The following is a 27,045-nucleotide window of genomic DNA, read 5'->3' as shown; positions in this document are numbered from 1 at the left end:
CTCTTCTGTATTCTCATCTGTTACTGTAATAATGTAATACCAACTAAACATATAAATTGCTAACGAGGTTTTCTAAGGGATATCAAAGACAAAAACTGAACAGGCAAGATAATTGATTTTATTCAGGCTATTACCATAAGGAGAGCACCCTAGATTCAAAATCAGAGTGAGGGGGCGAGCGAGGTGGTGTTGCCCAAGACTTTTCTAGGAGGAGCAGATGAGCTACAAGGGGGTGATTTACAGTTGGGATTGTTTTGTCGTCAGAAATCTCAGTCACTCAGATAAACCGGAAATATTTCTCTCTGTGTCTGGCTAGTTGAAAGGGAACAAATAGTTCTAATCTCAACTAATTATTTAAGGAATGGGAACTTGGAAGGTCTGTATCTGGTCTTTCTGCAGCTTCCTGCAAAAGGGGAAAGGTCTGTGTTTGGCCATGTCGCAGGTAAACAAGGGAGTCATGTGCTATTCTTCTCGGGGTCCTGACAAAGAATGGACAGAGAGCCTTATCTAATAAGTCAGAGGGAAGGGGGTTTTCAGTTTGGTTATTTTTGTTTATTTATTAGTTTTGTGGTAAGCCACTTCCTAAAGCATAAAAGGGTGGAAGGATGCCAGAAAACAAAAGGTTGAAGGAATCTCTTAACCAACTCTGTTTTCCAGGAGCATAGGGCTCCTGTAAAATCCAACATTGTCAGTAGCAATCTGAATGAAGAGGAAGTTTATTGGGTAGATGAGGGTACTGAATTCCTGCAAGTTGGATGCCAAAATTGAGCACCAAGAACAAGAAGAGTGGGTGAAGAGACAGAAAACTAAAGGATACTAAAGACAACTCCTACCCTATCTTTATCTTTACAGTTTTTGCAAAAGGCTGGCCTTGGGGGAAGTGTCATTTCTTTTAAGTTCAGGCTACAAGATCTATTCCCACCGAGTTGAAGGGGAAAAAAAGACATTTTTGAGTCAACGTCTGCTGAATATATGACCATGTAAACAGCATATAGCTGATTGATATGACACAATTTATAGCCTGTTGTGAAGATGCTTCAGCCAAGACCACACTGTGACTATAGCTTCACCTCTCTGAGCTCCAGTTTCTCCTCTGAAAAAAAAAGGGAGTTGGCTTTGTAGGGGAGGAAAAATAATTTTCCCTCTACCCTTCTAGGTTCTTGGCTGAGGACCTCCTCCCACCGCCCCCCGCTAAAAAAAAGACAGATAAACAGGAGAAGAACAAGTTTAATAACATGTATACCTCCTGTATACATGGGAGAGACCCAGGAAAATTGAGTAACTCCCCAAAATGACCCAAGCCACCACCTTAGATACCGTCTCCAGCTAAAGACAAAGGATGTGAGGGGACTCAGTTCTGGGAGGTTATCAGGAAAAGCACAGTGAACAGAGTGTGATTGTTATGCAGATTTCAGTCCTTGCCTTCTCCTTTGATAAGAGTTTCTAGAGATTTAGTTATCCTTCTCTTCCTGATAGAGAGGGGGAGACAACCTTATAAATGGAGATTCCCCTTATAAATCTTGCAAAAGGGTAACTTTTAACTTGTAATTTTTAACTTGCAAAAGGGTCTTTTGCAAAAGGGTAACTCCCACTCAGTTTTCCCAGCTTTTCCTGTGTCTGCTGTTTCTTAAAAATCATCAGCTCAAGATAATCCTTATGCCAAAGAGGCATATTTTGGGGTGGCCAATACTGCTCCCCTCAGCTTGCAACTCTTTGGGGACAGAGGAGGGATCATGGGAAGTGAAACGCTTTTTGCAAATTAAATTTTACCCAGTAATTTGAAATAAAAAATGGGTAAGAGCTGCCTTTCTCCAGATAACAAGGGGCGGGGGGAGATTCCTGCCACACCTCTTCCTTCCGCCTTCCTTTCTCTTCCTCCATCTCTTCTCTGCTGCTAAGGGTTTGACAAGCAGCAGATGATGCTCAGTAGGACTAGTTTATCTCTAAGGTCCCTTCCAGCTATATATGGTGTAAGTCAGTGAATTCAAATTATGCAGTTAAGGAAGAACAGTTAGCCACTCCAAGTAAAAGTGGACCTATTTTTGCAAAAGGGGATGTACTCCTGAAAAGTGGTTGAAATGTATGTCTGTAAAATTTGTAAACCACATTTTCCATTTAAAGTACTTGCAGAGAATTCTGTTGCAATTCAAATAATTAATTCCCAGTTTTCTGCCTTAAAAGCTTCGCTTTTTGACGTGTATGTAACAATAATAGTCTGCACTTAGAGAGCACTTACAATTTCAAAATACTTTAATGTCTTTAATCCACATAACAGTTTTATACTGTAGCAGCTATTGTTACCCTTGTTTTACCATTGAAAAAGGAAACGGAAGAAGGTTAAGTGACTTGCCTTGCATACTACACATAACTAATAGGCAGAGCTGGGATCAGGATCCAATCTCTTTACTGTTATCTCAGTACCAGTCTTTGGGTCTTCTTTCTTTTTTATAAAATTCTTTTCTCAAGGCCAACTGTTTAAGTTACAGGTGTCTCGATTAAAGATCTCAATGCTTATAGTCAAATGTATGTCCCTTCCCTAACAATACTTTTTTTTTTTTTTGCCATTTTCAGCACTGTATTTTTTTTTTTACGGCCTTGTAATTCCTTTTAAGTCTTTTATTCTCCCACTATGTATATTACCATATCTTCCCCATGTGGATAGTCATCTTTAGGTATCCCCTTACTAGTCCCACTACCAATATAGCAAGTCACCATATCCACCATGTTATATCAATCTTCTCTTGCTATTTCCTTAATATCCATTTTCAAAAATATTCTGATTGCCATCACTATTAATTTCAGATGTATATGTAATGTTCTCACCTATTTCCATCATGTTTTGCATTTTATTTTTTTTAATTGAAGTATAGTTGATTTACAATATTATATTATTTTCATGTGTACAACATAGTGATGCAGTATCTTTACAGATTATAATTCATTAAAAGTTATTATAAGATAATGGCTGTAATTCCCTGTGCTGTACAATATATCCTTGTTGCTTATCTATTTTATACATAGTAGCTTGTATCTTTTAATCCCATATCCCTAATTTGTTCCATCGCTCTCCTTACTGGTAACCACTAGTTTGTTTTCTGTATCTGTGAATCTGCTTCTGTTCTGCATATATGTTCATTTGTATTTTTTTAATTCCACATATAAGTGATATACAGTATTTGTCTTTCTTTATTTGACTTATTTCACTAAGCACAGTAGTCTGTAGGTCCATCCATGATGCTGCAAATGGCAGTATTTCATTCTTTTTTATGGCTGAGTTATATTCCTTTGTCTCTATCTATCTATCTATCTGTCTATCTATCTATCTGTATACCACATCTTAAGTCAATCGTCTGTTGATAGGCTCTTGGGTTCCTTCCATATTTTGGCTCTTATAAATAGTGTTGCTGTGAACATGGATGGCCCTGGAGATCTTCATTCTAAGTGAAGTAAGCCAGAAAGAGAAAGAAAAATACCATATGATATCACTCATATGTGGAATCTAAAACAAAACAAAACAAAACAAAACAAAAAACAACACTACCACAAATGATCTTATTTATAAAACAGAAGCAGACTCACAGACACACAGACAGAAAATCAACTTATGGTTACCAAGCAGGATAGCAAATAGGGAGGGATAAATTGGGAGTTTGAGATTTGCAGATACTAACTAATATGTATAAAATAGATAAACAACAAGGTCCTACTGTATAGCACAAGGAACTATATTCAATATCTTGTAGTAACCTATAATGAAAAAGCGTATGAAAACCAATATATGTATGTATATGTATGACTGAAACATTATGCTGTACATGAGAAATTAACACATTGTAAACTGACTATAAGTCAATAAAAAATTAAGAAATATTAAAAAAATTCAAATATAGTGTTGCTGTGAACATTGGCAGGCATGTATCTTTTCAAATTAGTGTTTTTGTTTTTGTTTTGTTTTGTTTTGTTTTGATACATACCCAGGAGTGGCATTGCTGGATCATATGGTAACTCTACTTTTAGCTTTTTGAGGAAACTCCATACTGTTTTCCATAGTGGCTGCAGCAATTTACATTCCTACCAACAGTGTATGAGGGTTTCCTTTTCTCCACATCCTCTCCAACATTTGTTATTTGTAGACCTTTTGATGATAGCCATTCTGATAGGTGTGAGGTAGTATCTCATTGTAATTTTCATTTGCATTTCTCTGATGATTACCAATGTTGAGCATCTTTTCATGTGTCTGTTGGTCATCTATATATCTTCTTTGGAAAAATGTATTCAAGTCTTCTGCCCATTTTTTGATTTTTTTTTTGATGTTCAGTTGTATAAGTTGTTTACATATTTGGGAAATTAAGCCCTTGTTGGTCTCATCATTTGCAAATATTTTCTCCCGTTCAGTAGGTTATCTTTTCATTTTGTCAGCAGTTTTCTTTGCAGTGCAAAAGCTTTTAAGTTGGTCCCTTTTATTTATTTTTGCTTTTATTTATTTTCCTTTAGGAGACAGATCTAAAAAAAATATTGCTGCAATTTATGTCAGAGAGTGTTCTGCCTATGTTCTCTTCTAGGAGTGTGATGGTTTCAGGTGTTACATTTAGGTTTTTAATTTATTTAAACTTAATTTTTGTATGTGATGTGAGGAAATGTTCTGATCTCATTGTTTTACATGTAGCTGTTTCCCAGCATCACTTGTTGAAGAGACCCTTTTCTCCATTGTATATTCTTGCCTCCTTTGTCACAGATTAATTGACCATAGGTGCGTGGGTTTAATTTCTGGGCTCTACAGTCTAATCCATTGATCTGTGTGTCTGTTTTTGTGCCAGTACCATGCTGTTTTGCTTACTTTGTAGTATAGTATGAAGACTGGGAGTGTGATACCTCCAGCTTTGTTCTTTATTCTCAAGATTGCTTTGGCAATTCAGAGTCTTTTGTGGTTCCATACACATTTTAGGATTATTTGTTCTATTATGTGAAAAATGTCATGAGTATTTTAATAGGGATTGCATTAAATCTGTAGACTGCTTTGGGTAGTACGACCATTTTAATAATATTAATCTTCCAATTCAAGAGCACGGGATAGCCTTCCATGTCTTGGTATCTTCTTCAGTTAGGTGGTGAGCTGTGGTAGAGTGGCTGCCATCAGAGACTGGGCTGCTTCTGAGGCGCTGCCTGAATAAGTGCCAATAATAGCTGTCCCACCCAGGCTCCACCCTGGGACCAGTCACCTCTGAGTCCCATGGTCCATCCAGACTTTACCCTGGTCCTGGCTGCCCCAGAAACAGTGTCGTGCTATGGCATGACGTGAGCAGAGCATAGCGAGGTGGTCTCAGGAAACCAGCAACTATTAGGGCAGTCTTCCTCCTGCCCTGCAGGGGAGGGCAAGTCAGTGCGCATGCGCTCCTCGCAAGCTGTGTCCTGGCTTCCCCAGACTTTCTGTCTGACCCAGTGGTCCTCCAAGCAACGAACGGGGCTTGTCTTCTCCACATAGGACCTCCTGACTGGAATGTCCAGTCTGTGGCTCAACTCCCTTACTCCTCAGGGCTGATATCTGCCCCTGTGATCTCCCTTTTGCTCGGAGTCCCCTCCCAGGTGCACTGGTCCTCGCCTGATTGATTTATTCTCCCATCCTACCCTATTACATGTGTATCTTTCTTACAGCTTTGGTTGTACAGGAGTCCTGCTGGTTTCCATTTGTTTTCAGTGAGAATTGTTCCACATGTAGATGTATATTTTTGATGTGTTCATGTGGGGAGGTGAGTTCCTTGTCCTCTTACTCCACTGTCTTGATCTCCCTCCTCTCCCTAAGGGTACCTTGCAAATATTACATTTCATTGCAAAGATCCAGGTTCAGCAAGCATTCCCTTCTTATCGAAGCAGAACACAGACACTCACCCACCTGCAAGTACCCTAGGGAACTGCAAGTTAAACAACAGCACAAAATGCACCTTTCCTGACCTCCTTTCATTGCAGACTTAGCTGAAGAGATAGGTGTGTGTGTGTGTGTGTGTGTGTGTGTGTGTGTGTGTGTGTGCGTGCATGTGCACGCATTTGTGTGTTTTACTTGGCTTTTTGGCTTTGTTTTGTTTTGTTTTGACCTGTGGCATAGTTACAGTGGAGGCAATTTATGCAGTGACAATTGTGGATCCTGAATAACAGGTTGAATTCTAAATTTACTTACAGTTTCACTGATATTTCACAGACCCAGTCAGTAGGTGAAGATTCATTTTGTGGTACCAAAGTGAAAAACCACACCAACCCCACCCAGGTAATCACTGTGCATTAAAATGGAACACAGTCCTGCAGTATAATTCTATGATTCTTTAATATTCGTTTATAGGACATGTGATTATTAAAATGCACTCAGCTGCCTTTTGAGTCAATGCATTGTTTCAGTATCTTTTACTTACAGGATATTAGAGCCTAGGACCTTGTTGTAGAATTGGGAATAATTCATATAGGCACAGCAAACCACATGAATAAAATAGTAGTAATGCACTAACAAAGACAACAGTGGTGGGAGCATAACATTATTATTTTTAAAGATTGATGGCAAATTACAGTAAATGTTTCAGTGCCATATAGATGTTTCTCTAACACAGGGTTTCTGGGGACCCACCTAGAGTGCTGTAGCTTGTTTTCAACTATATTAAATCACTTTATCAATATACTTCAGTTTTAACAAAAGCTTTTCTGAAGCATACTGGAGACCTGACTTCTAAAACAGATTTATGGAAAGGGTTCACTATGCTAAAAGGGAAGCTTATTTACAGTATAAAAAATTCATGTTAAATGTTCTTGGTCATATATGTTTAATGTTTCATTCTTGTTTCATTTCAATCCTCATTCTCCTTTTCTTTTCACTTTTTTTTAACACTCGTTTCCTGTGATGCCATGTGAAATGTGTCTACCTTGTGGTCCCTCTAGCCCAATAGTCTACACCTGACAGGGGCACTCAGTGGTATGCTATAGAATGGCATATTTATCCTCCTGGAGTAGTCTTCGAAAGCTAGGGGACCTTCTTATAACATGTTTATAACATCTTAGGTTTTAGAAGAAGCAGCCCATTGTAGAAATTTATCAGCCATGTGTATATTTAATTCTGTTGAGCATCCATTTAAATCTTGCAGCCTCTACTATTTTTGGAAGACGTTCAAACATTTACTAGCTTTTTTGTGAAGTCAAAGGTAACTCTAGTATATAAAATTTATTTTTGAAAATAAAGTGCTGGAGTTTGGGGATCTGAAGCAGAAGTCTGCATTTTTTCCCGTGGATAACTTTGCAATTCCACAGATAATAATCACATACCATTTGCTAGACTCTGCCCTTCTGATACTAAGAGCCTTTGGTTTTACTCCTGTGCTCTACTTGTAGCGCCTATGCTCCCTTAGTCATTTTAGTTGCCTTTTCCTCTTTCCATTTTATGTCCTACCAGAAGTGTCTTCACGAGGATGCGATATGAATACATCTTCCCACTATCGGTACTTCATCAGGAGGGAAGAATAAATGTAAACAGCTGAATTGTAAGAGATTCTTGACCACCTCAAATCCATCATTAAAATAATATCAAGAGAAGAAAAATGAAATCTTAGTATCAGAAACATAGAATAGAAACTCATAATTTTTAATGCTATTATGAGTTAAGGTGCTGTTTTAACTGTACTAAGTACTGTGAAAAGTTAACAAATGAAACAGAAGACACATCTTTTGCCCTTGAGAAAGTTCCTGTTATATAGGAGAGCTGGAAGCAACATGCATACATACACACACAATGCAAAATAACATGCAACCAACTGTTGTACAGAAATAGAAATAAGATGGTTAGGTGGCTAAGAGGCTTAAAAGAAAGAAGATGAAAAGATGACTTTTATTATAGAAGTAGTTTGATCTGAGCCTTAAGAAACAAGAAAAATCAATCCTAGTTGACCTTAAAGAGTGCATATTTAGGAGAATGGAATAATAGAGTGGTAAGGGGGACATGCAGATGGTAATAGCCTAAGTGGTAAACGGATAATGAAGCAATAGAGGCAGCAAATGGAGTTTGGCAAGGAAAGGAAGCAGATAAATAGTATGATAACTAGATGAAGGGGCAGTTGTGTCATTTTATTCTTTTTTTTTTAAGAAGAGAGACTTGTGGTTGTTTGAAAACAAGGAATAAGAAAACAATAGAGGGGAGACATTGAGGATGCTAGTAAGAAAGGAGATAGTGAAGGGACTACAGTCTCTCGGGAGGAGACAAGAGGAGGGAGGACCCTCACAGATAAATCGACACCAATTTGTGGCACATTGTGTATGAAAGAGACATTTGGATATTGGGGAAGTAAGAGGTAGGAATTCAAAAAGAGGGTACAATATGTTTAATAGATGCCACTATCTATTATGTTTACTATTATTGTTATTAATACTTTCTGTAATGAGATTTATTTGTGAAGAGAAGTTTTAATTTGGTATAATTATAGATTTTCTGGGTTCCTAAAAGGTAGCAAAGTCTGTAGCAAAATGACAGCCCCTGAGAACTGGTGCCTGTGCTGGCTGCTTCTCTTTCTCAAGACCTGGAACCCCTCATTACGCTCAGCTATGGGATAGGTGGATCATAAGATAATTTTCTTTATTAAATGCCCAGTAAGTAGATGTCAAGAATTTAGACAGACATGACTGCCCTGTCCTCTGGGGACTTACATTCTGAGATACACAAGGGGAAGCTGGAGAAAATGAGCTATGACCAGCCCTCCTGCTACCATCCCAAAGTCCAGGAGGGATGTGACCATAGTAACCTACATATAACAAGCATCTTACATTGTATAAAATATAAAAAATAGACATCCCTGTTGTGAACTACCAGTTATGTGTCCTAAAAGTACTGGCCCAGAGACAGTTCAGCATCTAGATAGCAGGTACCTTCTAATACCACTTGGAAGCACATCAAAATTTATGACAGTGCACAGTAGTTTCTGTGTCTCTGTGTGTAGGCTATGCACGCCAATTTATACCTTCTAACTATATTTTTATAACAACTTTGTTGAAATATACAGTTGTATGATTCAAATTTTTTAAAGGGACAGGGATATGTAAATCCATATACAGTTGTCCCTTGGTATCCACAGGGGATTGGTTCCAGGACCCACACAGATACTAAAATCTGTGTATGCTCAAATCCGTTATATAAAATGGTGTAGTATTTGCGTTTAACCTATGCACATCCTTGTGTATCCCTTAAATCATCTCTAGATTACTTCTAATACCTAATAAAATGCTAAGTAAATAGTTGTAAATTTAAGTACAGCAAATTCAAGTTTTGCTTTGTGGGACATTCTGCAATTTTTTTTTCTGAGTATTTTCTCATCTGTGATTAGTTGAATCTTCAGATGTGGAACCCAAGAATGTGGAGGGCCAACTGTAATTTACATGCTATATAATTCACTGATTTAAAGTGCACAGTTCAGTGATTCTTAGTATAGTCAAAGTTGTGTAGCCATCACCACTCTTTAATTCTAGAACATTTTCATCATGCCAAAAAGAAACCTCAAGGCACTGGCAGTTATTTCCTGTCCCCACCTGTCCCCAGCCCCTGGCTAGCACTAATCTACTTTCTGTCTCTATAGATTTGCCTATTTGTACATTTGATATAAATGCAATCATAATGTGCAGCCTTTTCTTTTTGGCTTCTTTCACTTATCATAATGTTTTCAAGGTCTGTCCATGTTGTAGCATGTATCAGTACTCCATTCCTTTTTATGGCTGAGTAATATTCCATTGTATGGGTAGGCTGTATTTTGTTGATCCATTCATCAGTTGATAGATCTTTTGTAGATTTTCACCTGTTTTGGCCATTATGAATAAACACTGATACGTGTTTAAAAAAAACAGGCCTATTGACTCAAAATGCAATTCAAAATCAGTCCTTTAATTAAGGGTAAGATTTTAACAATGCCATTTCACTTCTGTCTGAGAAGATGTGTGTAAATACTAGGTAAACTACTGTACTGGAATCTGAAGTCTTTCAGTGTGCAGAGATAACTGTTTACACTTACACAGTAATGTATTGCTCAAGTGTAAGACTAGTTGATGGACTTTTCTACACAATCATCTAACTGTCTATTATCAGTGTCAGTAAGATAGAGGTATTTTATTTCTGAACATTTTTTATTCACAGTTAATTCCCAAAAGTCTATGTGTGTAGATGGTTTCAATTCTTCCTCTCACCAAACCTTGTACTAAAATGTCAAAATAAATTATCAACAGTCCTAAATAAATTATTAAGATTACTATTTTATTAATTCATTGAAACAGTGTTTACCAAGTGCCTACTATGTACAAGTTTCACTCTTCCTTTTCTTTCTCCTGTCTGCTCCTGGGTTATATAATGATATAAAAGGCATGTGTAAATACACAATCTCGAAAAACTGTCCCTGAAGAAGTGAGTGTTGAATACATATTTTTCTTCTACATTTTACATAAGGAAAATTATACAAAGCTACATAGATGGACATGATAGATTTTCACTGGCCCTGTTTCATCTCTGAACAGCTTTGATCACAGGAAATAGGGGTTGATTCCACCTCCCCATTTTGCTCCAAGCCCAGATATTCTAAATTTCACAAAGACTTGTTACTGTGAAACAATTATTATATTTGAAAGAACACAAGGAAGATGGTACTTAACTCATGAGACACACACTAGGGCTAAGGCAGGTGAAAGAACTTATCAAAGCCATTTGATTATGTCTTTTGACGATTTTGAACATGCTACATGAACAGACAGATATGATCTTAAGACATTTCTTTTTCATCTCTTTGGATAACATTCCCTTCAGTTAAGGTGGTACTTTTTTAGCTTAGCTACTTCTTATGGAATTTGCAAATGTCTTTAAGAGACTGCTAAGATTGCTGTTCTGGACACAACTGCAGCCTTGAATCTAGTCATTTTTACACAAGGACCTGATAGTGGAATCTTTTTAATGTGCCAGTATCTTCTACTAATGTTCCACTGTGTTTTGCACAGGATCATTGAATGCAGTCCAGCTATATTAAGTAGAAAAAATCAATACATGTATATGTCCAGAATATAGTTATTTACCCCCATCTTAAAAGGACAATGCTATTATAATCATGTTATTAGTGTTCAGGGGTGTGTCTGAATGGAGCTTTGGTTTAGTCGATACAACCACTACACATGGTGTTTGTCACCAATTCCAGGCCTCTGTATTTATCTTCTAGGTAGCTTGACCTTTTCCTTTTGACCTACTAAGAGACCATCAGTTTGCCATCCTTCAGCACAGCCTACCTGCCATTGTTTTTTCCCCACTCAGCAGTTGATGCTTGTGTTGCTACCTGTAAAGAGAGTGTTTAGCTCGAGCTAAATTGGTGGATATTGGTGAGACTGTGATAACTACAGTTCTTCACAGTTTGACATAATCCGTGGTTCTCTGCACTTCATCTTGGAGTTGTGCCAGAAAAAGTGCTCTTTTACTGGAGAATATGATCTATTTGGGCGTTCTGATATACTTCAGTAAAATAAGTAATTAAATGACAATTAAAACATGAATATTACAAAACCTGTACCTTAATACTATATTTTAACTCTGCCACTGACAATTTGCAAATGAAGAATCAGAGTAAATGTTAAGTTTGGCCAAAATTAATCCACTTACCTATATTGATGCAGAATTTCATCATGAAATCACATAACATACTGTTTTTCTGAAAGTAATTTATTTCTCTTTAGTTTCTCCTTTGAGTGACATTAAGAAAAATAATGAAATAATAAGTCAACCAATAATCACTACATTGTAATCCGTAACTCATTTTAAGAGAAGACAAAATAGAACAGTCTATTTAGCGATGTAGGTTGCTAACAGGGAGGTATCTTCCTTTCTGATGCACTAAGCTCTTAAAAGGTTAGGGGCTGAGAAATTTTCCATCTGCAAGCTGTGAGAATTTCTTTAATACCAAAGCACTGCAAAAAGCTTGCTTTGTTATTTTTATTTAAATTATAGTCCACATGTTCATTCATGTTTTCATGTCTCTTCACCTACCTTGTCTTAACTATGATACAAGCTCTCAAAGGGTAAGATCATCTTCTTTCAAATCATTTTTATAACTGACATCTATATATACTTTGGATATTTAGTAATGCCAATAACCAGGAAACTCGAACAACACAACTTCATGAGTTTCTTTTGATTTCGTGAATAACATTTAAGCCTCATTATGCAATATATGATGCCATAAAGTGCAGAAGGAAGAGATGGTGTAGCATTCGGGAAGGCTCGTATATAAAGGTTAATGTCCATCAGCCAGCTTTGTCCTGATTTTTTTTAAATGACAGCATCTTTATTCATTGGAGGCTGTTCATAGCACCTTTAAAATAGTGTTTGCTGGACCTAAAACATTTTTTTATTGAAGTATAGTCAGTTTACAATGTTGTGTCAACTTCTGGTGTATAGCACAATGTTTCAGTCATACATGAATATAAACATACACACGTTTGTTTTCATATTCTTTTTCATCGTAAGCTACTACAAGATATCAAATATAGTTCCCTATGTTATACGGTATAAATTTGTTTATCTATTTTATATATACCAGGCAGTATCTGCAAATCTCGAACTCGCAATATATCCCTTCCCACTTCCTTCCCCCCGGTAACCATAAGTTTCTTTTCTATGTTTGTGAGTCTGTTTCTGTTTTATATATAAGTTCATTTGTCTTTTTTTTTTTTAAGATTCCACATATGAGTGACTTCATATGGTATTTTTCTTTTCCTTTCTTGCTTACATCACTTACAATGACATTCTCCAGGGACATCCATGTTACTGCAGGTGGCATTATTTTATTCTTTTTTATGGCTGAGTAGTGTTCCATTGTATAAATATACCACAACTTCTTTATCCAGTCATCTGTCGATGGACATTTAGGTTGTTTTCATGTCTTGGCTATTGTAAATAGTGCTGCTATGAACATTGGGGTGCAGGTGTCTTTATGAATTAAGGATCTCTCTGGATATATGCCCAGGAGTGAGATTTCTGGATCATATGGTAAATCTATTTTTAGTTTTTTTGATGAATCTCCATACTGTTTTCCACAGTGGCTGCATCAAACTGCATTCCCACTAGCAGTGTAGGAGGGTTCCCTTTTCTCCACAGCCTCTCCAGCATTTATCGCTTGTGAACTTTTGAATGATGGCCATACTGACTGGTGTGAGGTGATACCTCATTGTAGTTTTGATTTGCATTTCTCTGATAATTAGCGATACTGAGCATTTTTTCATGTGCCTATTGGCCATTTGTATGTCTTCATTGGAGAATTGCTTATTTAGGTCTTCTGTCCATTTTTGGATTGGGTTGTTTGTTTTTTTCTTATTAAGTCATATGGGCTGTTTATACATTCTGGAAATCAAGCCCTTGTCAGTCTCATCTTTTGCGAATATTTTCTCCCACTCTGTAGGTTTTCGTTTTGTTTTGCTTATAGTTTCCTTTGCTGTGCAAAAACTTGTAAGTTTAATTAGATCCCATTTGTTTATCTTTGCTTTTATTTCTGTTGCTTGGGTAGACTGCTATAGGAGAACATTGCTAAGATGTATGTGAGATAATGTAAAACATTTTAAATTGTCTTATATTTATAAAACTGTTTATATCACCAAATGATGCATTTTAAGAAGTGATAAAAGGTCCTAAGGAGGATAGCAGTTGAACAAACTGAACAATAAGTTGAGAACAGAACTGTCCACAGAAACACAGTCTGTTAATTACTGCTCATTGAATACATTTGTCTGCTCCAGGACCTTAAGAGTTAAATGTATAATCAACCCTTTAGGGACCAAACTGTTCTGTCTCACGAAGGAAAAAAGTAACTTCCAGTGAAAAATAAGGTCCTCAGTTGGTCATTTATCATCTCAAAGGGCATATTTTATTATAAACATCAATTCCACAAAATTATGTGTCCTGTAATACATAATTATGTTCAAAATTGCATTTGAAATCTATTATTAACAGTTAACAGTGAACATTCTTAAAATAGTTATTACTCCTGGCCTTAACACAAAAAGCAATAATGGAGGTATTTTAGGGAGTTAAAAGCTGCAAAGGCACTGGCCTCTGAATAAAGCCACTGCAGGTGTGTTTCTTAATGGGCTGTTAATTTTATAGTGGGTGAACACAAAGGACAGAGACTATGTGTGTTTTTAAACTGTGTTTGGTGTGGAAAAGGAGTTGATGTCTAGAAAATATAAAGGCGGTGAGAAAAGAGGCCAAATTGAACTTGCCCTCCTGAGGTGTAATACTCCTTGCTTAAAATCAAGGCAAACTAATTCTTGCCCCTCTTCTATCGCTCCCTCCCTCCCATCACACAACAGAGTCCCACAGAAACTTCTATTAAACTAGCACATCAGAAATAATAAAGATCTGATTGTCCATCCTCTCACACTAACCAGCTCCTTCTAGATTTCCTGTTTTGACTACTGTCACTTAGTCACTCAAACTCACAGTTTTGACCATCCCTTATCTTCCATACCTAGGGTCCCTGGGTCCTCAGAACCCTGCTTCTTGGTGTGTGGGCTGTGGGCCAGGAAACATGGGCGTTACTTGGGAACTTGTGAGAAATATACAACCTCAGACCTACTGAGTCAGAATTTGCCTTTTAACAAGACCCCTTCTTATGCACAGTCAAGTCTAAGAAGAGCTGCTGTAGAGTTTTTCTGTACATTGTCTTTTTTTCTTTTTCTTTTCTTCCTGGGGAAATAACTTGTTTTATTATTATAAATAATTCCTCTTTATATTTTAGATATATTTTTGTTAAGAAACTTGTAATTAGATTTGACTTCTAATTCAGAATGATGGTCCTTGCTTTTTGACACAAACATTTAGTTAACTACTTTTTATTTTTAATTGTAGATATAGACATATGAAATTTATCTTCCATCTCCTTTTGTTTTCTAATTGACCTATCTAGTCTGTGAATCTGTTCCCTTTCTTGCCTTCATTTAGATAAGTTATTTTTATCTCAGTATTATTTTCTCTATGCTAGTTCAATAAATAAATTTTTATTTTTTAGTATTTATGCTGAAAAGTACAATAAGAATTTTTAATTTATAATAATTTGAAGTTAATTGATATTTGTACAATTCTTTGGGATAATCCAGTTTTACACTTCCCAGATAATACATGATTTTTTAAAACTATTGAGGAATAATTGACAAATATGATTGTGTATGTTTAAAGTATACAATGTGATGATTTGATATACATGTATATTGTAGAATGATTATCAAGATCAAGATAACTAAAACACCCTTCACTTCATAGAGTTATCACTGTTAACTCTTTTGTGCATGTGTGTGTGGTGAAAATGCTTAAGATTTACTCACAGCAGTGTTCAAGTATACAACACCATATTATTGACTATAGTCACCATGGCTGTACATTAGATCCTCAAAACTTCTTATAACTAAAAATTTGTACCCTTTGACCCATATCACCCCATTTTTCCCCTCTCTCCAGCCCTGGCAACCACCATTCTATTCTCTGTTTTTATGAAATTGACTTTTTTCTGTCTACCTTATTTTACTAATGCCCTTCAGATTCATCCATGTTGTTGCAAATGGCAGGGCTTCTTTCTTTTTTATGGGTGAATAACATTTCATTGTGTGTGTGTGTGTGTGTGTGTGTGTATACACCACATCTTTGTTATCCATTTATCCATTGAAGGACATTTAGGGTTTTTTTCACATCTTGGCTTTTATGAATAATGTTTCAATGAATGTGGGTGTGTAAGTATCTCTGTGGGATCCTGATTTCGACTCCTTTGGATATATACCCAGGGATAGGAGTGCTATATCATATGGTAGTTCTATTTTTAGTTTTTTGGGGAAAATTCCCTACTGTTTTCCAAAATGGCAGTACCATTTTGCTTTCCCACCAGCAATGATAAGAGTTCCCTCTTCTCCATATCCTCACCAACATTTGTTATCTCGTGTTTTTGATAATATCCAACCTAACAAGTGTCAGGTGATATCTCGTTGTAATTTTGATTTGCATTCCCCCAAAAATGATTAGTGACGTTGAGCACCTTTCATATACCTATTGGCCATTAGTATGTCTTTGAAAAAATATACATTCAAGTCCTTTGTCTTTTTTTAAATTGAATTATTTGCTTTTTTTTTTGCTTTTTTTTTGCTTTTTTTTTTGCTATTTAATTGTATGAGTTCTTTATATAATATTTTGAATATTAATGCCTTATCATCATTCAGCCTTCCATATTCTTGGGTTTCACATCTGCAGATTCAGTCAATCTCAGATTGAAAATATTCAGGGAAAAAAATTCCAAAAAGTTCCAAAAAACAAAAGTTGAATTTGCCATAAGTCAGCAGCTATTGACATAGCATTACATTGTACTAGGTATTATAAGTAATAAGTAGGTATTATAAGTAATCTAGAGATATTTAAAGTATATGGGAGGATGGGCATAGGTTATATGCAAATACTTTGCCATTTTATATAAGGGACTTGAGCATCCACAGATTTGGGAATCTGCAGGGGTCCTGGAACCAGTTCCCCACAGATATTGAGGAATGACTGTATATGGTTTACGAATATTTTCTCCTATTTTGTAGGTTGACTTTTCAATTTATTTATCATTCCTTTGCTGTCCAAACTCTCTTTAGTTTGATATAGTCCCACTTGTTTATTTTAAAATTGACTGTAATGTACTTTTTTCCACATGAGCTGTTGGGCCCACCCTAAATTTAGAACTTCTTGTCATTCACCTGAATTATTGCCCCATAATTCCTTCATCATTCTCGTGTCTTCCCGCTCTAAAGCAACCTATCTTGTGCATCAAGATTAGCCTTTCTAATGTACCCAAACCTCTGCCTTCTTCTTAAAAACCTTTAATGGCTTTCCACCCTTTACTAAGTAAACTATTTAGGACTGGCCCTCAAGGCCCTTTAGAAGATGATGTCATCCTTTCCCCCCACTGCCTTATCTCCACCTGCTCCTCTTTCTACACACATATCCTACACCTTAGCTTTACAGTTTCCTTCCTGTTTGTCTTGGTTCAAGCTGTTCCTTCCATGTGGAAAATCCTTCCCAACAGCTCTGTTGAAATCCTCTCCCTCCTTTAAGGCTTGTCTTCCGTATCACTTCCCATAAATACCCTTTTCTCATTCATTCATTGATTGAATAAATATGTACTGATCACATACTATTTGTCTACAGTTCTTCTAGTTACTGGAGATAAAGCAATAAACAAAACAGCCACAGCTTCATGGAGCTTATATTCTTTGGGGGAAAGCAGGCAATAAATAATAAATAAGTAAAATATGTGGTATGTTAGGTGGTGATAAGTGCTAAGGAAAAAGATAAAGAAAGATAAGGGGGAGGGAGACAGCTAGGAATGAGTATCCTCCAACCAAATACCTATTTTCTCTCCTACATTCAGAGTTCCTTGAGAGCAAGAACTGTATCTTACTCATCTTTGTATCTCCTGCAGCTACTGAGACAGACCTCAGTAAATAATGGTTAAAATTACTCTAGTGATGGAAATAAATGCAATAGTTGTTCAGAGGAGGGAGAGACTGATAGACTGATATAGTGGTTGGTTAGGGAAGGCTCCTTGAAAGATATTTAATTTGGGTAAGGTCTAAATAAAAAGATGGATGGGGTGGGGAGGAAGAAAGATTTGAGTAAGTCTCTTTGATATATCTGCTCTTGAAGAATGAAAAACTATTGTTTTATAACTTAAGATTAATATTTTATATAATATATACTTTTCTTTATCTTTAAAACCAGTGTTTCAGAAGGGACGGGCAATAGACACCGGAGAAGTTGACATTGGTGCACAGGTCATGCAGACCATTCCACCTGGCTTATTCTGGCGTTTTCAGATTACTATCCACCATCCTATATATCTGAAATTCAATATTTCCTTAGCCAAGGACTCTCTGCTGGGAATTTATGGCAGAAGAAACATTCCACCTACACACACTCAGGTATTTGATGTTATAGGTATTTCTTGACCCTTCTAGATTGTGGTGGGATGAATAGTTCAGGGTTTGTGACTTGTAAAGTGTGTGGGAGTCAAAGGTGAAGGCAGACAGTTTTTGTAATGAGCAAATATCCAGAATAATCACAGTCAAGCAAATGAAAAAAAAATGGCATTGAGAAATAAGGAATAGCATTTAGCAGAGCAGATTCAAAAAAGGTAGTTTAAGAAAATATTCTTGAAACTTGAGTTCTGTTCTCTGGAACAGGAAGATCGTGAGCCTTTCTAGCCCCCTTGTCTTAACTTAGCTTTGGTTCCCACACCTCCTTCCCTGGTTCCATACATTCCTGACCTGATGTCTCAGTAAAGGGATGCAAATCAACACGGAAATGAAAAAAAAAGGGTTTGTCTTGCGGGTAGAATTTTTTTCCTTATTATTGTTAATAATAACTCAAATACGTAAAACCTCTATGGTTTACAAAATCCTTCTGTAAAGCTTTACCACTTCATTTCCCTCAGTTTCCTTCCCTCATCACTTCCTTACAGGCACCCATTTGAGGCCCTCCTCCACCTAAGAAGTAGCATCAGGAATAGTAACCATCTAGGGCTTGCTTTTTTCCCAACAGATACGACTATAGTCAGACCCTTACCTTCTGGTTCAGAATAGGCAGAGAATTAGAATGCCATTCAAATGTGACTGTTAAAAAATAATGTCCAAGGATATGTGGGCCATGTGCTTGTCCATTGATTGGGGGTGAGGGGGACAGGGTATTTGAATAGTTAAATATGTTACCACAAAGGTAGTAAATTATGATGAATGTTCTCAAATTTTTAACTCTTCATTTATTTGTTTTAAAAACTGTAAAATTCTTTTTAATTTGCAAAGAGGGTCATGGTAACATTTGAAGGGGAATGTGTATTTTCAAGTATCTTCTATCAGATACTTTGGAAAATATCAAGATTCTTTTGCATGATACTAAATAAGATTTTTTTCTATTTCTTTATTTATTTTTAAACAATTATTTTTAATACGCCAAAACTGAAAGGTTTATAACATTTACAAATATAGTGGAGCCTTTTTTCAGAATTAATCATATGCTTTTAGTTTTAAATATACCTAAAAAGGAATAACCTCCTCTTCTACTTTGCACACCTCCAAAGTGAAGAAGTGTGAAGTTGTGCAATTGAAGTTAAGAGATATTTATCAGCTTAGAAGTAAAAGTAGTGGCTCATATTTGTGTTTGTATTTGTTCCAGTTTGATTTTGTAAAACTAATGGATGGAAAACAACTGGTCAAACAGGACCCCAAGAGCTCTGATGATACCCAGCACTCCCCTCGGAACCTGATCTTAACCTCGCTGCAGGAAACAGGTTTCATAGAGTATATGGACCAAGGGCCTTGGTATCTGGCATTTTACAATGATGGAAAAAAGATGGAGCAAGTATTCGTGTTAACGACAGCAATTGGTAAGCTGCCTTGGCTATTATTCTGAATTGACAGTGTAACTCCGGAAAGACACAATCAGTGACAAAAGTGACACAGATGTTATTTAAGCTTATTGTTCATTCTGCCTTAAAGTCATCATTCAGGATAGGTCACGATGAGAAAGGTTTATATTGTTGTTGTCATTAATGTTGTTTAACTGCTGGTTCAGATTTTTTAAATGCTCCATTATTTGCTGCTGTTTTAGGATACTTGCCATGCTCCTTTTTATATGTTTTCAACAGGAATAATTGCCAGGAATAATAAATCCTATGGAGGCTACACAGATGAACAACTTCAGTGAAGAAGGGAATAAGAAAGAGAAGCCCTGTTAATTCTAGTTCTATCCGAAAAGAAAAAGCAAATAAATACCTTTTTTAAATGGAAAAATAAGCATCAATCCAGTTCTGTAGAACAACTGATTCTAGAACCATTAAGATTTCAAAATACAACCTTGAGTATAGAGGAGTCTTAAGGATAATAACTTGGGTCATGCAAAGCCATTTCTTTAGAATTGTTTAGTTTAAAAATCATCACAATGGTGGCTCTTTCACTGTGCCCAGAGCCTTTTAAAGCATGTTCTTTTTAATACAATGTCTACACACATTCTTATTCACTTTCACCTTGTTAGTGAGAGATAGCTCACGCTTGTCATTTTTTTAGGGGGGTGAATTCATTCCCCATGACCCTTGGTGTGAATAAAGCTGAGCTCTTTAGCAATTTTAGAGCCTTAAGGGTAAACAGCTCATAGACACAGTGTTTTACTGTGTGAATTTTCCTAAAACACATGTCTTCGAAAAGAAAGGAAAATGTTTTACAGCTGTCAGTTTTCTATACAACTCTTACCACTTTATCCTTTAGTTAACCTGTTCAACCATATGTTTAGGAAGACGTGTTGACTGTTAATAGATATACCATCTGCTCTTTATAACAATTATGTTCTATTTTTACTTGATGCTGAAGACCTTTTGTCAGTAGAAAATGGTATTCCAGCCATAAGATTATCAAAAAACTTTCCTCTAAAATAATCAGAAAGGCAATAAAAATGCACTGATGATTTTTCCCCCTAGAGAAAAACTCCACTGATCTTACATCTTCAAAAGACAAAATATTTGTTAAGTTAGAAAAAAAAATACTTTAATCCATGACACTGTTTTGCCACTCACAGATTCAGTGGGGCAAATTGATCAGATGCATCTTTCATGATATTTGTCTACCAAGGCCCAGTTTTGATAATGCAAATAGTAATGAGTTATGAGAGGTTAAGTTTCTTCTAAGAAATCAGAGCTATTAGGAGATCTAAAACATTTGTGAAGATTTTCTCTCCCTGTTATCCTTACCCCTAAGCTCAAGTTAAAACACTAACCAAGCTATTAACCTTTCAAAACTCAATAGACTCAGAAACATGCTTAGAGTTTTTTTCCTGTCCCTTACTTCCTCCCCAAAAGAACCTAACCTTTGAGATATAATTCCTATTATCCAGATATCAAGCTGTTAGTCTCACATGCAACCACATAGTTGCTTTTTCCTCACGCAAGTCGGTTTCTTCATTTTCCTGTTGTCTTTTGACGATTATAGGCAACAGAAACATTTGTCTGACAGTTCCACTTAAAGACAATCCAAGTAAATTTCCTTAAAAATCAAAGGTGTATAAACTATTTACTCTAAATTCTCTGTGTTATTTTTGTTTTTATAATTTATCCTAATCACAGTAAAAAGAGGTTAATATGTCTGATTAAACAAATTAAGGTCTGTATGAACTCTTCTAAATGCTGCTCATTTATCTACTTCATGATAATGTTAGAATCAGTTGATTAGCTATATTTGGTCTGCTACTCATAGGGATCAAAACAGCCTTAAAAACCAACATTTATTGAACAACTAATATAGGCTAGCCACTGGCCTATATTATTATATATTATTTTCCAGTCATATAGACAGAGTTATCAATATCCCCTAATCTCAGCCAACCTGCTCAGTAACACGATAATATGTACCATTTGTGGAGTGCCACTCTGCCCCAAGCACTGTACCGGATGCCTTACATTCAGTTATCTTGTTTGATTCTCCTCACAACCCTGAGAGCATAGGTGGAGTGGTACTTATATTACAAATAAGGAAACAAAGGCTTGGAATTTAGTAAGCAATTTAGTAAAGTCTCACAGCCAACAAGTGACAAAATTGAGATTGGAGACAGCCAGTGTGTCTGATTCCAAAGCCCTTGCCCTTTAGACCATACTCATTCCATACAATTATTCATTACCTTTAGTTTCTTCATGAGAAAACCTGCTGGAAGCAAAACCCATCATCAGTGCAGGTGCAGATACCAAGGGGCTTTAGGCTCTAGTGTAAAAACAGGGTTTTAAGCTTGAACTTTGAAATGATTCTCAACTCTAATGAACTGATGTTTAGGAAGTGATTCTGAAGTAAGATTTAAAAGATAGAAGGCAAAGCTTCCTGGAGGCCAATGTAAATAGAAAAGCACATTCTTTTTCATCGCTAGTTATTTATGTGTTCCTGCTGTAGCCATCCTTCTTCTAGAGTCCCTAGTCTGTCCGAGTGTCTCTTTGATACCCACTGGAGGTGGCAGCTTCCAAAACCCCCTGTATTGCCTTCTCTTCTCATTTGCATGGCTGGAGTTAAGCTCTGTGCAGCTTTATGGGCCCGGGGACATTTCTTAGATAAGTCAATAAGATGTAGGGATTTTTATTTATTTTGAGAGCAAACTTTATTAAACATTTTTTCTACAATAGCTACATTCCCACAAGGCTGCTTCCATATAGTTGTCAACAGGGCCTGATGTGAAACTAAATTCAACTATATTTACCTTTGAAAGCTTCCACCATGGCCTCCTGTTAACCACCCAGGGCAGGGGAAATTCAAACATAGATTTTAGAACTGCCACTACTGCTTGGTAGAAGAAAGCTACATAAAAAAATATATAAATGATTGTTCCATCTCTGAATGAAAAACAAAGATTCTTTGTGCCTTTTTGTAATGAACTTTTAAATAAATTAATGATTTTCTGAAAATAACTAATGTTTTAATGAGTTAAAAATGGTTGTCTCTGTCAGATGTTATGTCCCTGCCAGCCCAGTCAGTTGTAGCTCAGGAAATGCTGTGCGTCAGTTTCTTATCCATTTCAGTTTTCTAACAGGGATCAGAGACCAGACCATCATCATAAACTGGCAAAAAGGAATCTAATGTGTTCACATGGACATCAGAAGAATAATCTCCTCTGATTGATAATGGGGGGCTATCCACACAGCCACTAGATTCATCTTCAGCTTTCTAAGAATCCCCCAAATGGACTAGAGACCACTTCCTCTTGCTTTTATTCTGCCCAAGGCAGAACTCTAAGTCTAAATCAGAATTCCTCTAACCATGGACGTTTACTGTTTGAAGCATTGGTTCTCAGTACTTTAATGAGGTGATCACCTGCAGCGTCACCTGAGGTATTTGTTAGAATGTAGATTACTGGGCTGCATGCATTCCTCAGAGATAGATTCAGTAAATCTGGAATAAAGCTCAGGTATCTGCATTTTAAGTGCCTCAAGTGATCCTACTGATATAGGTGATCAAAAGGCCACAGTTGAAGAAATGCTGTTTCTCAACGCTCATTATAAATTCTCATAGTTCAGTGGAAGATGCCAAGACCACTTCCTAGAATATCTCCTTCTAATCGGAAATAGCTTATCCAAGTGAAACTAGATGAAGTAAATAATTTGGATGGAAAAGGGAAAGCTGGTACATAGGAGAAGTATGAGTTTAATGGGTTGGAACATAAAGCACAGAATCCAGGAGTGCTAAGTTATGGAAAACTTATAGAAAAGCCTAATGAGAAGATGATTTCTTTAAACTACAGTCGTAAAGCATACATATCATAATAGTTCATGGACTTTGAATTTGATGTTACTGATGTTATTATACTAAAATACAATTTTAAACTAGAAACAATTTTTAATGTCGTTGTCAGAGGCTGACTTTTGTATAACTTTATACCTTTTCAGTCAAGTTACTTAGCGTAAGACTTACCAAAGTTCTGTTGCATTGCACATCCTTATGTCACCAGAAATACCTATGGGCACCTTCAAAGCCTTCTCAATTCCCCTGAAACCTATTTTTCTCTGAGAATGGATTGAAGGGAAATTAGTAGCAGAGACCTGATAAACATTTACAGTCATGAAAACATTTCTCAACAAAATACTTAGGTTCTAATGCTTTTAGTAGTGGTGAATTTAATATGAACACTTACTTTAAAAGCTTCCCATTGTCACTTATTAATGAAAATGAAATACTGATTATCATATTTAAGCTGTCAAGATAATAGCTTAAACATTTTAAGATGCTAGAGAAGAAATTTTTATTTGCAACAACCTAAATTTCAAAAATAAACAATAGACTTGGTCTTCTGGGTTGTACTTTAAAGCCCATTTTGCTTTTGAGAAACGGCGTATAATTCTAGTACATTTTTGGCTTTATCATGAATGTCTCATAAGAATACAACTCATCAAGACCCTTTATGCACTTTAGAGGTGAGGTTGGGTTTTAGTTCCACTAGAATAGTCAATTCAGCAAATCTAGGACGCTTTTAATAATTTGGTACTACATGTGACATCTTCCAGAAATCTTTGGCATCTAATTCTAAATAATAAGTGCTCCCTAGACAGCAGAGGGCAAGATTGTTACAGGCTCAGAGTTTCTGCAATTTAGAAAAAAATAAAGGACTCTACCACCTATAGGTTTGTTCATTTTTTTTTTCCTTTTCTCTCTATTAACAGAAATAATGGATGACTGTTCAACCAATTGCAATGGAAATGGAGAGTGTATCTCTGGCCATTGTCACTGTTTCCCAGGATTCCTTGGGCCTGACTGTGCTAGAGGTAATGTTGCTGTTATACAGATTGATTAGGGAAATAGATGTCACCTGAGAACTCAGAATTAGCAGCAGTAGGAGGAGGAGGAGGAGTGACAGGAGTGGTTGTAGTAGCAGCAGCAGTAGCAGTAACGCCCCCCACTGGCACTACCAAAAGTTGAGCCCTTGCTCTGCTAGCCACTGTTCTCAACACTTTGCAATACTTATTTTAATGCCTACATCCTATGATAGCCCTCCGATGTAGATCTGTTATCCTAGTTTTTTATGGGCAAAGAAATAACCGCAGAGAGATGCAATAACTTAACCAAGGTTAACTAACAGCTGGGATTTGTACCTGGATTGTGTGACCCAAACAGTACATGGTATTTCTATATCCTTCATAAACTCACTTATAATGGATGAACTTTAAGAATGGGCAGAATCAGTAACAACATACACACACCAGTGTAAACTGGGAGGGGTGGGCACTCACCAAATGGGTGAGTAGCCTAGAAAGTAAAGAGTGGAGAGGCAGAAGTTAAACTTAACAAACTTTATTGGGTCCTAGACTGGCCCATAGTTTAATTCTTAAAAAGCTGCAGGTAAATCACACTGAGTTTTCTCATAGGCTTACAGTTATTACTTCAGAGATGCTTTCTGCTCGTTTGTGTTCATAAAGTTCTCAGTCTGCTAATACTTTAATCTCAGATTTCTCAGCCACTCAGTTTCTTTAGATTAAATTCTATTCAACAGAGAAATCTACAGCACTCGCTAGTTCCCAGTACTATGGTCAATCTTGAAGAGGTGGGGGTAGGAGTAGAGGTGATGGCTGGTATTAAAAAAAAAAAAATGACTAAGACAGAGAATACAGGCCCTGCCCTCAGGAAGCCCTTATTTTTAATAAGGGGACAAACAGTGACAAAGCAGAGTGAGTGTTCTAATAAAGGTCTACACAATATGGGAAAGGAGTGGACATATGTCCAGCATAAGTCTCTTTAAATGCACAACTTTTTAAAGCTAACATTCTAGAATATGAATAACTCCCAATTAGTTTGCCAAATTTTCAAGTTTTTCTTTCTGCAAGTAGCATACAACTGCTTGAGGAAGAAAAACCATAGGAGAGAAAAACCCTAGCTTATAATAATGATGATAGTAATAATAGTTGTTTAAGAGTGTGGTGGAATCAAAAGCAAATACTTGAAATAATATCTCCACTCAGAATATTTTTATAATTTATCTTTACCTCAATCCCATAAGAGGAAAATTCTGTTTGTAATCATGAACACGTGCCTATTTAATAAAGGCTAAGAGAGAAATAGTACAATTTTTTGCCAGAAATATTATACAAGAATCGATAGAGAATTTCTCTTTGGAGATTTAAAAAGCATTATGAGAACATTACAAACTTATTTGTCAACCTTCAGATTCGTGCCCTGTGCTGTGTGGTGGGAATGGGGAATATGAGAAAGGACACTGTGTCTGCCGGAATGGCTGGAAGGGGCCAGAGTGCGACGTTCCAGAAGAGCAATGCATTGACCCAACATGCTTTGGCCATGGCACCTGCATCATGGGAGTCTGCATCTGTGTCCCAGGATACAAAGGAGAAATATGCGAGGAAGGTCAGAGCCCTGTGTTAATCCAGGCTTTTTTCTTACTGAATTGTCCAGGTTGTCATTCTGTTCCTAGTGGAGATGTGAGTGGTCTTCAAAAACCATAAATGTTCACTGTGTCTACTTAGTACATGGAGTGGGGGAGCTCGCGTCTCTTCTGACAGTCTCTAATGTTAATACATGAGGCTGTATCTGTGACACTTGCAAAGCAATAATGAAAAATGACATTCCCCTCCTTGTTTTAACACTGTTTTATAACTTGAGAATTTCCATACTGATGATTTTAGGTGTTAATTTATATGCTTTCATTATTATAAAATGCACTAGGCTACGTCTTACTTTAAAGCACATAATAATAATGATATATGCACATTTGGAACCATTTCATGAATGTTTTCTTTGGGAGTGATTTGTAATTACTGTTACTATTATTGCTTTATATTATTTATGTTTACATACCTCATGTCAAAACTTGACCTTTGTGCCTAAGGAAACAGACTTACCACAACTGAGTTTCAAGGCAGCGCCTTTATATTAAAACTCATCCCAAAGGTGCTTTTACTTATATGCATGCAATAGTTTTATCATTTACAAAACATACTTTGAAATGGCAATAGTTTTATCATTTAAAGAAGACACATTGGAAAATAAGTTTACCAGTAATCAGACCTTTTTCATGCCACATTCCTCAAATAAGACTGATTTCAGAAATAATATTAAACCATTACCATGGGAGATGGTCTCATCACAACTGTTGTTCAGGAAAGAGGCTGCTGAAAATGCACTATAATTGCTTTTTAAAGATGGCTCATTAAGACTATTACACAGCATTTTAAAGGGTTTAATCTCATTCCGCTCCATGAGCAAGCAAGAGTTTAGCTTTCCAACTCCCATTAGCAATAGTAGAATTTTGGTGTGAAGATTGTATCTGTTCCAGCGAATGGCATTGGCCTACACAAGGCACCATAGTTCCTGAGTTACTTTTGGAAACTGTTTTTATGGTGAGCCAACTGCAATCATTATATTTAAGTTGTACATTCAGGTGCTATATGGACACACGTACATTTACCTAAAAAAAAAATGGTATCTATTACAATATCTACAATTTTCCCTGAAAAACGTTTAACC

The 27,045-nt window shown here is 36.5% G+C and overlaps 1 protein-coding gene across 1 annotated transcript in view; it reads left to right on the top strand.

Annotated features, from left to right (window-relative positions):
- The window catches only part of TENM1 (teneurin transmembrane protein 1), a 706,272-nt gene that overhangs the window by 451,987 nt on the left and 227,240 nt on the right, over positions 1 to 27,045 (top strand). Inside the window, exons 10-13 of the mRNA XM_072956695.1 lie at positions 17,777 to 17,976; positions 19,226 to 19,436; positions 24,234 to 24,335; positions 25,732 to 25,926. Coding sequence (XP_072812796.1) covers positions 17,777 to 17,976; positions 19,226 to 19,436; positions 24,234 to 24,335; positions 25,732 to 25,926 — 708 coding nt within the window. The remainder of the gene's footprint in view (positions 1 to 17,776; positions 17,977 to 19,225; positions 19,437 to 24,233; positions 24,336 to 25,731; positions 25,927 to 27,045) is intronic.

This window comes from Vicugna pacos, chromosome X (assembly GCF_048564905.1).
Source record: "Vicugna pacos chromosome X, VicPac4, whole genome shotgun sequence".
NCBI lineage: Eukaryota > Metazoa > Chordata > Mammalia > Artiodactyla > Camelidae > Vicugna > Vicugna pacos.
Note: the sequence above shows the minus strand (reverse complement) of the source record. Positions and strands in the feature narration are given on the sequence as shown.